At 37.2% G+C, this 13,687-nt stretch overlaps 1 protein-coding gene across 24 annotated transcripts in view; it reads left to right on the forward strand.

The window, feature by feature from the left end:
- The first annotated feature begins 845 nt into the window (after positions 1-845).
- The window catches only part of camk2g1 (calcium/calmodulin-dependent protein kinase (CaM kinase) II gamma 1), a 74,500-nt gene continuing 61,658 nt past the window's right edge, over positions 846-13,687 (forward strand). For all 24 annotated transcript variants that reach the window (XM_084134777.1, XM_084134798.1, XM_084134783.1 and 21 more), the window contains exons 1-2: positions 846-1,058; positions 2,492-2,586. In XM_084134777.1, the coding sequence (XP_083990903.1) occupies positions 994-1,058; positions 2,492-2,586 (160 nt within the window). In that variant the 5' untranslated portion in view covers positions 846-993. The remainder of the gene's footprint in view (positions 1,059-2,491; positions 2,587-13,687) is intronic.

The following is a 13,687-nucleotide window of genomic DNA, read 5'->3' on the forward strand; positions in this document are numbered from 1 at the left end:
TAACCTAACAAGCAAAGTCTTTTTGAAAGTGCAACGGGATTTATAGGAGCTTTATGGCCAGGCGATGAAGTAACGTACTCTGATATTTGAATGGCAGCAAAAGCAATGTAATCTGGTAAAATGAAATTTGTAAAATATAATTCAAGCTGCTTAATCAGTGTCCTGTGGTCTGACATGCTATTATTCATCTAAAACTATTTTGCACAACATCTTTCTGATTATTCTATACCGGTAATTACTAATCATGCTGTTTTTATGACTTCATATTCATTAAGAGACAACTGAACGTGGCAAAAGGACCACTTAGTGAAGGCAGAAGGTTTATTAAAATAATGAAACTTTTTAAATAAATTGTCACCAGCTACAAATTCTTATGCATAAGTTAATGTTGAATAAAAAAAAGTTTATGGACATGCCACCCACTAACCTTTGTTTATTTTAATGTATGACACTCCTCACTTTAAAAACAAATTAAAGCTGGAACTAGTAAAACGTTTCCGGACTATTCATAAAAAATTAACATAAAGTACATAACTTCAAAAAACGTCAGAGAGAGAGAGAGAGAGAGAGAGAGAGAGGGGGAGGGACATAACATTTGAACGGATGAATAACCAATGTTGTTTTATTATACTCTATAATATTTTTTTATTATAGCCTACTGTGGCACCTTTTTATTGTACAATCTACACAATTTATTCAATGAAATGTTTTCGTTGAATATTACGACAAAAAATGACTCTTTCTTGCCATATATATAAATGAAAAGGAACTGACTGTCTGTCACCCTACCAGTGACTTTGCTGATTGCATGGAAGTCTCGCGTTGTCTCGCGTTATGTTCTCTCCACCCCCACCACCATCAGCCCCTCCCCTCCACTCTTTCCGTCGTCTGTATCTCCCTTCTTTCTCTCTCTGGAACACATGAGATTCTCCTCCCGAAACCTGAACCGCAGCAGCAGAGGCATCGACCCCCCTCCCCACACGCACACACATCATGGCTACAATCGTAACCTCGACCAGGTTTACGGACGAGTATCAGCTTTACGAAGAGCTGGGAAAGTAAGTGCGCGCAACATTGTAGCAGTGTGACGTCATCGGCGCAAGTTACTCTTGTTTGTTTCGTTCCATTCTTTTATTTGGATGTTGACAGCAGGGGAAATGACTTGCTAAGAGACTCGTAAACCTCTCCGAAAGCCACGCACAGGGGGGCTTGATCGGATCAAGACAGCACTACGCTACAGCACTCGGTTCTGGACTTGATCCGATCAAGCCCCCCTGTGCGGATCTAAGCTTTAGGCGTTTTAAATGTCAGGTTTGAAGGGCTGTAGTGGTTTTGAGTAATGTATATGTAAGCGTAGAATGTTGAATATAGCATGCACTGTGTTTTGTGTTCACGCCTTGTTTTATTTTAAGGGCTTGCTGATGGGCAGGAAGGTTTCCTCGTCACTTTGGGTATTTGGCTGCCACTTTTCATGGCATTAACATTGTAGATTGTTTTATGCTTGAAACCAGAGGTTTAATAATTTTCTTCTGCAGCTGCTTAAAATGATTGCAGAGCAGTGCACTATGTAGTGCACTAAAGAATATGTAGCTGTGTACTTGATATTACAATAAAATATTGAATGTGTCGCACACAGTTAATCACACTTAAATATCTTAGTAGAGGAGCGATAAAGAGGGATTATAAAATCAATAAATGAGCAGTGACGCCTTTCTGAGAATTCAATCTCACTTTTGGAAAGAGCATTACAGCCTTCTAACATGCAGATGCGAAGCGCTCTTCACGGCGCCCGTTTTTCTAGAGGCAAATGTCATAATTGTAGTACTAGATAGTGTTATGTTAAGTAATTTTTTTCCAGACATGAGCCAATTTGCTAATTCATACTTCTTTTTTTTCATACTTAAATGTTTTGACGTCTCGCTATGACCGAATGACTCGTGTCTAATCTTTTCAATGAATCGGTCGAACCGGTTCACAAAATTGGTCTGAATGATTCGTTCACTAATCAGACTGAATCGGTCCGAGCGGCAGTATAATGATTTTTTATATAATTTCATGTAAATGTAAATCATATTTAGATTGTAAGTATAAACACATTACAATAAAAACCTTTATTTATGACGGGAATTGTTCGGGAATAAAATTCTGTCATTTACTCACCCTCAAACTGTGGTTACAAACATCCTTCAAAATATCTTCCTTTGTGTTCAGCAGAACAAAGACATTTATACAGGTTTGGAACAACTTGAAAGCGAGTAAACTATCCCTTTAATAAACAGCAATATGATTCATATAAAGCATAAAATATGCTACGTCGGGTCTATGCTTAAACCGGTTCTTTAAAACGAAGTATCAGACTTCTCATCAATAAATTATAATGGAACTGCTGTTACGTCATCTGTGACTGACAGCTCTTCCTTGTTTGCAAGAGTCAGGTGCATCTTTTACTTTCAAGGGAAATCAAACTCTGTGTTCTTCTGTGTATTTGCAGGGGTGCCTTCTCCGTGGTGCGGAGATGTGTGAAAAAATCCACTGGCCAGGAATATGCTGCTAAAATAATTAACACAAAGAAACTGTCAGCAAGAGGTAAGCTTTCGATTCAGCACTCTTCCAGCGTGTACAGTACAATGGGATAAAGGTGCTTTGTGTTTTATTTCGCTCTGCATTGACTGAAGGGAAGAGAAAAGACATCATCCTCTGAAGTTGTTCAGATCAAAATGGGAGTTTTGTGCCTTTTATTCCATGTCTGTTTATTTGAGGGTGTTTTTTTGGTTGCGTACTCGTAAAAGTTGACATACAGTAATTAACTTTATTGCAGATACACTCATTTAAGTCATCTGGTATAACGGACCAGAAATATTGATGAATCATCCTGCATTCACAGGCGTATCCCAAAAAAATTGTTGTCCAGTGAAATGCTTTCCAGAATGAGAACATCTCCTCCCCCTAATTCCACTGTCTTCTGACCAGCACTAGACAAATATAGTGATAAGGCTGATAATCATCTGTTATTTGGCCATTTTTAGATTATTACATTGATTAGTTAGTTAACATAAGTAGTTATTTCACCAATTGTCAGTTCCAAAATCTACTGACAAACTTGTCAGTGGACCGGATACAAGTGTTGTTAGTGAATTTTGAGTAAAATAAAAAACGTTGTATATATTTTATTTGTGGTATACATACACACACACATACACATATATATATATATATATATATATATATATATATATATATATATATATATATACACACACACACACACACACACACACACACACACACACACACATATATATATATATGCATGCATGCATACATGCATACATATACAGCTTTATTTAACTTGGTTTTTTCGTAGAGTCACCAAGGGCAACGTTTTTAATTTTCAATTTAGTTTTAAGTTTAGGTTTTTCATGTAATATTTATATTTGAATGTATTTCAGCTTTATTTCAAGTGGCAAAAAATGTTCTAGTTAACACTGTTGCAATAACAAGCAGTAAATCAGAATTCATGGCTGTGACGTGAACTAAAGGCTGTTGGCTATTCAAAAAAAGGACAAACTCATTGGTATGCATGTCCTATCCTAACTTCCTGTTTCAATAGGAAATAGTCAAAATAGAAAAGAAAACTGAACTCAGTAGCTGTGTGTTGAACCCTGGCCTGCTGGAATGGTCGCAGTCCTTCAGATAGTGCCCAGTGTGTTCATGTTTTTGTAGAGGAAAAGCATGCAGAAGAGTTTGCCTCTGTCCAGCCCAGTTTTTCTCAGAACTTGAAGAGACGCATGAGAATGCGTGCTGTGCCCTGCAGCACAAATCTGGCAAATGGTCCCACCTGCAGTTTTGCAATAACTTTGTGAACCTTTTTGTGCAAGCATGTGTTTATCAGTACCATGTGGTGTCACAGAACTTGCATGCTTTGTTGTGCAGCTCCTGAAGACGAAAGCTGCTTTTGATTAGAGAGAAGAAAAAAAAGAGAGATGGCGCTTAAAAGGGGAATTTTTTTTTTTTTTTTTGTAATTTCAGTTGAAGAATGGATTTTTCCAGGAACAGAAAGATGTAAGGTGTGTTTCATGGCCCGTACTATAGGATATATTCATTGGCATGTGTTCGTTTCTCTCATTTGAATGTTCAGTTGCTGCCCTGATAAACGGGAAAACGTGTGGTATTATGGCAATGTCAGAAAGGCCTGTAAGCTGAGTCATACACAAGAAAGATTCTGAGTCAATTCAGCTGATAGTAAACTTTTTTTTTTTTAATCATCGAGTAAAATAATGACTGTGTTAGAGCCAGGGTGAAGCTGTTCTGAGCCATTGATGATCAATCAACATGTTCAGTGATTTGAATTTTGTAATGAAATAAGTATTTTTCTGCTTTAGCCGGTTGAGTTTTGGTCTGCTGCATTAAATCTAATTGTACCTGCCTCAGCAGGTCGGAGAAGCTTGTTTGTCATAACGGCGGAAGGTTAGTAAGTGAAGTGTCTTGTGCAGTACGTCTTTCTGCCTTCCTCAATTTGCTGATTTGCAGTTTTCCATGGAGCTAATGTGAATTTAAGTGGAGAGCATGGACAGTGAGGGTCTTGTTTATGGCACAGCCATTTTCTTTGTTGAGTGCTTGTCTCCAGCAGCCCGGCCAATTAAGACTGGGCCGTGCTTCAGCCATCCGGGTAGCAGAGGAAGAGGGGCGTGACGGAATCCCTTTAACGGCTAATTCGGAGATTCTGGAGGATGCCCAGGGAAAGGTGTGGTTCTTGTCATCGTGGTGCAACTCTATATTCAATTCATCCATGTCTCATTTGAGATGGATGATCGGTTTAATGTTCCCTGAACTTTTGCTGATGTGTGTGCATTTAGTTCTAGTCCAATTTGAATAGATTAGTTCGCAAGGGATGAGAATCTAATGATTCAATTGAATGCATTTATTCAGATTACACTTAATGAAGTTTGTTCCTTAGCGATTCCATTAATTATTCCTTTTACTTTTGAGGAAGTGCCGGCTAAGTAATTGATCCTTTAAAGCATTTACTTCATTTGTTGTTTTATATTTGTAGACAAAAATTCCAAGTATACAATACTGTTTTTGTGCCCACTGTACTGTGAATGATTTCTAAAGGATTGTGACTGACTGGAGACTGGAATAAATGGCTGCTGAAAATTCTGCTTTGCCACCACAGGAATACATTACATTTTAAAATGTATTCAAATGGTAAATCAGTTATTTAAAATTGTAATAATATTTTACAGTATTAGTTTTTTTACTGTATTTTGGATCAAGCTTGTCGTGGTGATTCGTAAACGACAGTGGCCGTCAGGACACAAGAATCAATCGTTTTATCTATTGTTTTCATCTAGTGTGTGTCATAGTGGACGACAACAGACACAGTGTTTGTGACGCTTCACAATGTCACAACAGAAGACAAGCATGCTTAATGTTTTTCCCGGCCCTCCACGACGGCTTCCGTCACATCTGTGATATTGACCAATAGGAGCACAGAAGCTCTTCCGCACACAGCTTTCAAACATGGCGACACGAAAGAGAGACGATGGTATTGGTGCTAACAGATCGCTCTAAATTGTAATGTAGACATGCATTTTTTGTAAAGCTGCTTTGAAACGATATGTATTGTGTACTGTTTTAGCCAAAGAGTTTATCTGTAATTGACTTGTTCTTTGAAAAAAAGAACCAAGAGTCAGTATAGAACTCTGCTTGTATGTTTGTTGTTGCATTCAACGGTTTGGACGAAACAATAGAAAAGCAGTGTTATTTATTTACTGGCACCCAGTCTATCCCTCTAATTCGAACCGTTAGCTCACAACTACAGCATTATGCATCATTTAGTTTACTGTGACACTGAAGGAAATAAGAGAATGCAGACTTTAAAAAAAACGCCAACAGAACTAAACATCATGATAATCATTTAACGTTTTTCCAAAAATGAACCTGCTTATTTTTGTACTCTCCTAAAATATATATTAAATTTGTGTTGCTGTAATGCTTCACTCATTGGCTGTTTTGACCAACAGCTTGTTGCAGTAGCTAGGCAACCGCTTTGCTTGGGGTGTATTTGATTGGTTGCCTCAAACGAGGAGCCTCAAGACTTGTGTTGATGGTCTGAGTTGAGGATGAGAACGAATGAGAAGGGACAAAAATCTCTCATAATCCCTCACTGCCTGGTGCCCTGACGCGCACCACACGTCTGCAGAGAAGCAACACGTCAGCCTGACAGGGGCTTAGAGTAGACGAGTCTCACTCCGCACACCTACTGCCCAGATACGTGAAACAACCTGACAGCTTTTCAAAAACTGGGGTTATTTTGGTTCATTCGTTTATAGTGACCTTGACACACAGAGACCCCGTGCCATATGCAGGAATCCCTCTCTTATTTGCCTAAATAAATATTTGTGTGATTAGCGCTCTGGCCAGGTCATATGACGACCTTATTAGCGGGTGGGGGAGGGTTTTGCGAGCCAAGGAAATGTATGCTGTAATGACAGCAGCTGTGTGCGTAATGCTTGCAGCTTAGCTTATTCGGAAACACGAAGGTTGAATTGCTATAGAAATGGCAACAGAGGTCTGGTAGGCACGTGTACCCCCCTCACTCCGTTCATTTGAGAATTGGTAAAAAATGTAGGATTTTTTTTTTTTTCCCTGCTTGGCTGTGTTATCTGGTTTTGTAATGTATTATATAATAATTAATAATAACTATTATTATTATTATTATTATAGATGAAACAAAAATAAGTGTCACTTGGAAAAAAATAGACAAAATGAAAATGTTATATATTATATATATAAGCTTTGGGTCAGTAAGATGGTGTTTTTTTTTTATGTTTTTGAAAGAAGTCTCTTTTGTTCACCAAGGCTGTATTTATTTGATAAAAAAAATATTTTTGTGAAATGTTACAATTGAAAATAACTTTTCTAATTGAATAGATTGTAATTTATAAAAAATATATATATAATAATGCTGAATTTTCAGCATCATTACTCCAGTCTTCAGTGTCACATGATCCTTCACAAATCATTCTAATATGCTGATTTGAAACATTTCATATTATCATCAATGTTGAAAGTGGTTGTGCTTCTTAATAGTTTTGTGGAAACCATGATAAAAGTTTAAAAGAACAGCCATTTATTTAAAACCAAAATCTCTTTTAACATTATAAATGCCATTACTATCGTGTTATCAGTTCAATGCCTCTTTGCTGAGTATTCATTTCTATAAAAAAGTAGTTTACATTATTTATGAATTACGGTTTGGCATATCTGTCCTCTTCTCTCTTACCTTGCAAGGGGAATTGCTTTTGTATTGAGGTTAATCCACTTATTTAATTGTATTTCATGGGCTCAGACCAGAGGCGGGTTGCCATAACCATCTCTTACATTGTGCTTGTTTTTTTTTTTGTCCACCATGTGGTCATTTTTTCTGTCTTTGCAGACATATGTTGTTTAAACTTAACCTTAAACTGTTATGAAAGCGGCACAGGAGATTCAATCAGCTCCTCGGATCCAGTGGATTCAGTTTAAGCTGCTATTGAGAGGACTTAACCTCCCTAAGGCCGACTTGAGCCCAATGACTAGTTGCTTGTTTTGCTTGACGAAAACCGACATGGAGTCTGAATTACCTCCGCATTTTGTTGTGATACCCAGGATCAAAATGTCACAGTTCAGTTGTCCAAAGGGCCAAATGATTCCTGTCCTATTGTTTGCACACACAAACACACACCCACTATGCATATATGTTGTGTGTACACATGCATTATTCCTTTGAAATGGCTTAAAAGGGTGTGACCCCTGCAGTAAAATGATCAAATAGTCCTGTCTGAAGACTTGTCCTCTACTATGTGAATTGCTTTGCCTGCCCTCCAACATCATACTCTCCCTCTGACTGATCTGACTAGAAGCGTTATAACGCATTTTCATGTCGTGGGTCATTAAGATCACTGTCACTTATCCTGCATGCATCTTCTCGACTGCTCTCTCCCTAGCGCTTCATCATTGGCGTAGTCATTTCCAGCTGCCCTGTTCACATTTTTGCCATGCCGCTAGTTCCCCTAGACGAGAATGTTGGGTAAAACCCAAATGAAGCTTGAAGTAGCACATGTACATTGCAGATAAAGCTTCTTTGTCTTCAGTACTTTGGTTCAGCGAAGCTAATCTCAAGATTTTTGAGATTTTCTCTTTTTTAAAATCTACTGATGGCCTTCTAAATGGATAACAAACCATTTTTAAATGTGAAATAAATGTTTATTTCAGCAATTTTGTGCATTCACTATCATTGTAGTGTGTATAGGATTGGGATCCAAGAACCATTTCTTATTCATAACACGTCAATTAAAAAAAAGAATAATACTGGAACCGAATGATTTTTATGAGCCAGTCTTTTCGGTGAATTTGAAACATACAGTACAACCTGTGTGTTCGGATTCCAGAATGAAACCTTTGGTTCTTTTTAGTGAATCAGACATACATCTTACAGCTAATTGTGAGACTCAGTGTAGTTACATGCATTGATTATATGACATGTAGTTCAAGAAATAAGTTTTTTTCGAATGAATAAATATTTTAAAACATTCAAAATATTTTTGAATGAAATACACTACCATTCAAAGGTTTGGGGTCAGTATGATTGTTTAGATTAGAATGTTTTATTCAGCAAGGACGCATTAAATTGATAGTGTTTTACATTACTCACTTCTGATTGCTACATTTCATATATTTTTTTTTGTATAGTTTTTCTAATAAACGTTTGCATTGAGTTCAGCTTCCTTGTGCTTCCCATTTTTGTTGCATCCCTTTTGAACCATGGGTCGTAACAAATGGGGACTTGTCCGTTGCCATAATAAATGAAGGGCTTGAAATATTTGACAAATATGTTTGTTTTATCCCGTTTTGTTTTTGCATTTTGTCGTGATTTCAATATTTAAATAGATTTGAATAGAATGTTTGATTGTGGCAGTTTTGAGGGAAATCCCATTTGATTTTTTTTTGTTGTTGTTGTTGTTGTGGTGAAAACGGTAGTAGCATTTACAGAATTATTTGTTTTAGTATCGTTGTTCAAGCCCAAAGTATACTTCAGCCATCCACGTCCACTTGCAGCCCAATTTTTGCGTCCATGCGGACGGTGCGCATACAATGGCGCATGTGAGTGATTTGAACGCTTTAAAACAAAAGTGTACTAGATATGTCAGAAAGCTCTCGGATTTCATCAAAAATAACTTAATTTGTGTTCCGAAGATGAACGGAGGTCTTGCATGTTTTGGAACGACATGAGGGTGAGTAATTAATTACAGAAATATCATTTTTGGGTGATTAACCTTTTAATTTCTCCAGATATGTTACTAAACGAATTGTAAATGTAACCAGAATTGGAACCAGAACCAGAAAATAAATTCTTTACAATTCCCATCCCTAATAGTGTATACCAACATTTATATCAGCCATGTGCCTCTAGATATCGGCATGAGCCATTGAAAAAAACAAACTGTTCTTCCATTAGTGCACACACACACAGAGCGTATTCAACAATTGGTTGTTATCAGGCAGTGTATTACATGAGAGGAATGAATCGGAACACAGAGTACGTGTTTGAATTCAATTTTCCTAGTGTGTCGAGCATGTATATATAGCCCAAATCTTAATCCCCTTTCCTCCGGGATCATTGGCCTCTTTGTTCTGCCTCATTTTAAACCCCATTGTGTGACAGAAGCATAGAGCATGGAGGTAATATAAGGACTGATAGAAAGATATCCTCACTACAGGGAACGGAGTGGCATTGTTCAACTCTTCTTCTCTTCCATCCATCTCTCTCTGTGATGGGAGCTGCGATGTTCCAGCCACACTCATTTTGCAGTCTTTGTTCTGAGCTGCTGCGTACTGTGCCTTTAGTAGAACTTCCATCGATTGCTCTCCCTCCCGTTCCTTCCTGCTCTCTTTCCCATTTTGTTTCACTCCGCATCCCTTCTCTTCCTCTCTTCTTCGGCTGTGATAGCCTTATTAAAATCAGGTTATTGCCCAATCACTTTGCTGTTTTCCCGACAATAAGGTTTGCTCAATTTTCACACACTATATTTAGAAAAAGAGGGGCAGTAAAATGAATTGGATTTAAGTCTTTAGGAGGTAGAATTAGAAAAGTCTGATTACTCTCCTTTTAAGGGCTTGGGTTTTGGAATAGTTCTTTCTGGTACATATAGTGTCAGAAATTAACTTCTATTAATAGGCAAATTTTACTTCCTGGAATTGATTTCTAAGGTCTTTAAAAAAAAAGTTTTTAATTAAGGTACGTTTTATTTAAAAAACCTTATTAAAATGCACAATTTATTTAAGTGGTTCTCAACTTTTTGACATATGTAGGCTACCCACTTATGTTGTAATGAACTACAAAAAAAACCCCTCAAATGTCAGTTTAATGTTGTAAATCTTTATTTTCTTATTTTAATTTTAAGCAATTTAATTAATATTGATAATATAACTAAATATAAATTGAATAATTTTTCTCTTCATTCTCAATCTGATTATGTTGGTTTATTGTCATAGTTGAATGCATTTATTTATAGATAACATTGAATAGTTGCCAATGCACAAGATATTCTAACTAAACACGAGTTTTGATATCCTGTGCATCATCTCATTCTCATCTAATATACTGTACTATATTTCAGTTAAACTATGTAACTGCAATATGCAATACAAACGGATTTCTAGACTTTGGTTTAGTTAACTATATATTAACCATGTAAAAATGAAAGTATGTAATTGCGTTCTTTCAAAACATTGCTGTGTTTGCTTGAGAATCCCACCCGTCTGACACAATATTTGCTCAACCAATGGTGTGAGATTGGGGCGGATACATCTGTCTCACTGACCAATGGCATGATGTTTTTTGGCCTTCGCCTTATAAATATCTGAGACGTTTTTGTCATTTTTGGTAGCGTTTTTGCCATGGGCGCTGGTTAATTTCTGACCCTCGTCTAGCACCTACTGCATAAATCCTTCTAGGGAGAGAGACAGGAAAGGGAATGAGATGGAAAGAGCAAGAGAGCGATTGCAGGCAGAAACCTTTGCCAAGTTTTTCTAAAAGTGAATAGAACCTGCGAGAGTGAGTCAGGAAACTTAAAGTGTGTCAGTTTATCTTTTGAAATGTTGACTACCATGCAAATGGCTCTTTCTAATCAGGTGAAGACGTGGGCTGTAATAAAATGTTAATGGACGGTGTTGCTGCCAAGCTGATTGCGTACGATTGTCTCTAAGTGTGATATGATTCCGCTCTAATGAGAAGTGTTCATTCCACAATGGATGACGTGCTCTGACCCACAACCATGAGGAACCAAAACCGAGATGGTTACTTCCTGTCCAGATAGTGATCGGAATAGTTCAATTACCCAAAGATGATCACGTACACACACTGTATGTTCTCTTCCCTTTCTTACAGTTTTGGAAATGTGAGAAAACATTTATTCAGAGGTGAGTCTGGGAAAAGAGTGGGTGGTTTGAGAAAATATTACATCACTGTATGAGTAATTTTAAATTACGACGATTACGAATTGATGAATTACGATGCATTTATTACAATATACTTGTTTTTCCTGAAAGTTTAACCTCCAGATATTTTATATCTTACAATCTATGTCATATCGACATCAGCCATTGAAAAACCCCAAATAATGAAGTTTATATGAAAAATATATATTTTTTTGGAACTTTTGTTACCAAAATGTAAGATTATTCATAACTATTGAATGATATGTCTGTAGTACTTGAGACGTGTTGTAAAATAGCCGCTTGCATGTGCAGTTAACTCGTATCAGTTGAGTTCCATTTTGATGCAGCCATAAAATCTCGCCACTCTATAAGACGTATTGTTTTGTAATTTGCTGACAGTTGCGTTCAGGACCTTGGCTGCATTTCATGTTATCCAGATAAAACTGTAGCTAGTGAGTTGGCGCTCTGGGTGGCATTGAGTCATTGATCTTTTCTTCCAGCGAGGTTGAGTTAAGCCAGGGTCCTCGGAGATCCGCACAGGTCCTGGCACGCCGCATCGGAGAGCTCTGGATACCCACTAAGTCAGACGCAATGGAAATGCTAAATTAGTCAGCTTGCTAGTTCAGCAGAGAGTGAGGGACCCAGTAGAGAATGACTTGTGACACACTTTAGCTGCTTGGAACAGAAATGGCAGCGATGCTGAGGGAATATTTGAATCAGTCTCGTAATGTTGAAGCTGGAGTGTGATCCATTGCCTTTTGGGATTGTGAAGTTGTTGCACTGGCTGATACTAATGTTAGCTTTATTTCTCTCTCTCTCTCTCCCTCTCTCTCTCAAGTGTTTGTCATGTAATCCTCACATACTCCTCTGACACTCCAACCTCCTGTGGATAAATATTTGCCTACTTTTGTATTTACTTATTATGGGCCCTTACTTTTTACTGTGTGTGTACTGAAGTGTATGTCATGTGAGCTAACTTACTGCTCATCTGGCACTGGTGCCTCTGTCGCTGCTTGCATCTCTGTCATGCCTTTCCCTCTCTTTCTCTGTCTCTCTTTGTCTTGCACATTTTTTTAAACTGTAGGTCTGGCCAGTATACAACATGTAATGGTAGAAACTGTAATTTTGGTTTGCATCCTTTAAGTTCCTAAAATATATAAATATAAAATAATATATAATATACACTGCTGTTCAAAATTTTGAGGTTGAATTGTTTCTAAATTGTTTTTGAACAATTTATTAATCCTACATTTATTTGCTCAACTTTTTTAAAATATCTCTTTACAATATAGTTTAAAGGCAAAGCTGAATTTTCAGCATCATTGCTCCAGTCTCCTCCAGTGTCACATGATCCTTCAGAAATCATTCTAATATGCTTATTTGCTTATTAAACATTTCTTATTATTAGAAATAAATGTCTGATACTTTTTCAATGATATAAAATTACTCGTACTGTGATATCATTTTGGTCACACTGCCCACACTTTGTTATAAATGCGTTTACAGTTTGTTACCATTACATCTGTTTCAGCAAATCTATTTACATCTATTTAAAACACTCTATATATGTTTTTTTACACATACGTATATTTGTTTTTACATGCATATCTGTTTCCTACGTATTTTCTTTCCTCTCATTTCTCTTTTTTTATGTGCTTGTGTTGTTAATTTTAATTACGCACACACACGCACACACACGCACACACACACACACACACACACACACACATACTGTTCTGAAGCATGCAATGTCATGAGGTGCTCCTCTTTCTCTGGATGAACTGCTGACCTAAAACACACACGCATTTCCCTCACTCTTTTTTTTTTCTATCCTGTGAAGTTGTCCTCTATCTGTCCCTTAATCACTCTATCGGAGTCCTTCACAGTTCACACAGCACAAAGCTCGAGATCTGTCCTGCCTCTAGAGACAGAGAACTGCCTGAGCTCCCAGAACACAGAGACCCATTTCTAGCCAGGACTGTGTGCCATTCAGCATTTAAATAAGTTTATTTTTAAATCTAGTTCAGTTCCTCAATATCAGTGTGTGAAGTTTGAATCGAACAGTTTGCAGAATTGAATCTAGTAGAATTAAAATAACTGAAATACAAAGAAATTCATATAACTGCAGTAAGTGTTGTGGGAATGCAAATTTATTAAAATGTTTAATTTAGGTTTACATTGAATTTAGCATGTTAAGGTTAGG

The sequence above is a fragment of the Abramis brama genome, assembly GCF_963993115.1.
Source record: "Abramis brama genome assembly, chromosome: 14".
Classification (NCBI taxonomy): domain Eukaryota; kingdom Metazoa; phylum Chordata; class Actinopteri; order Cypriniformes; family Leuciscidae; genus Abramis; species Abramis brama.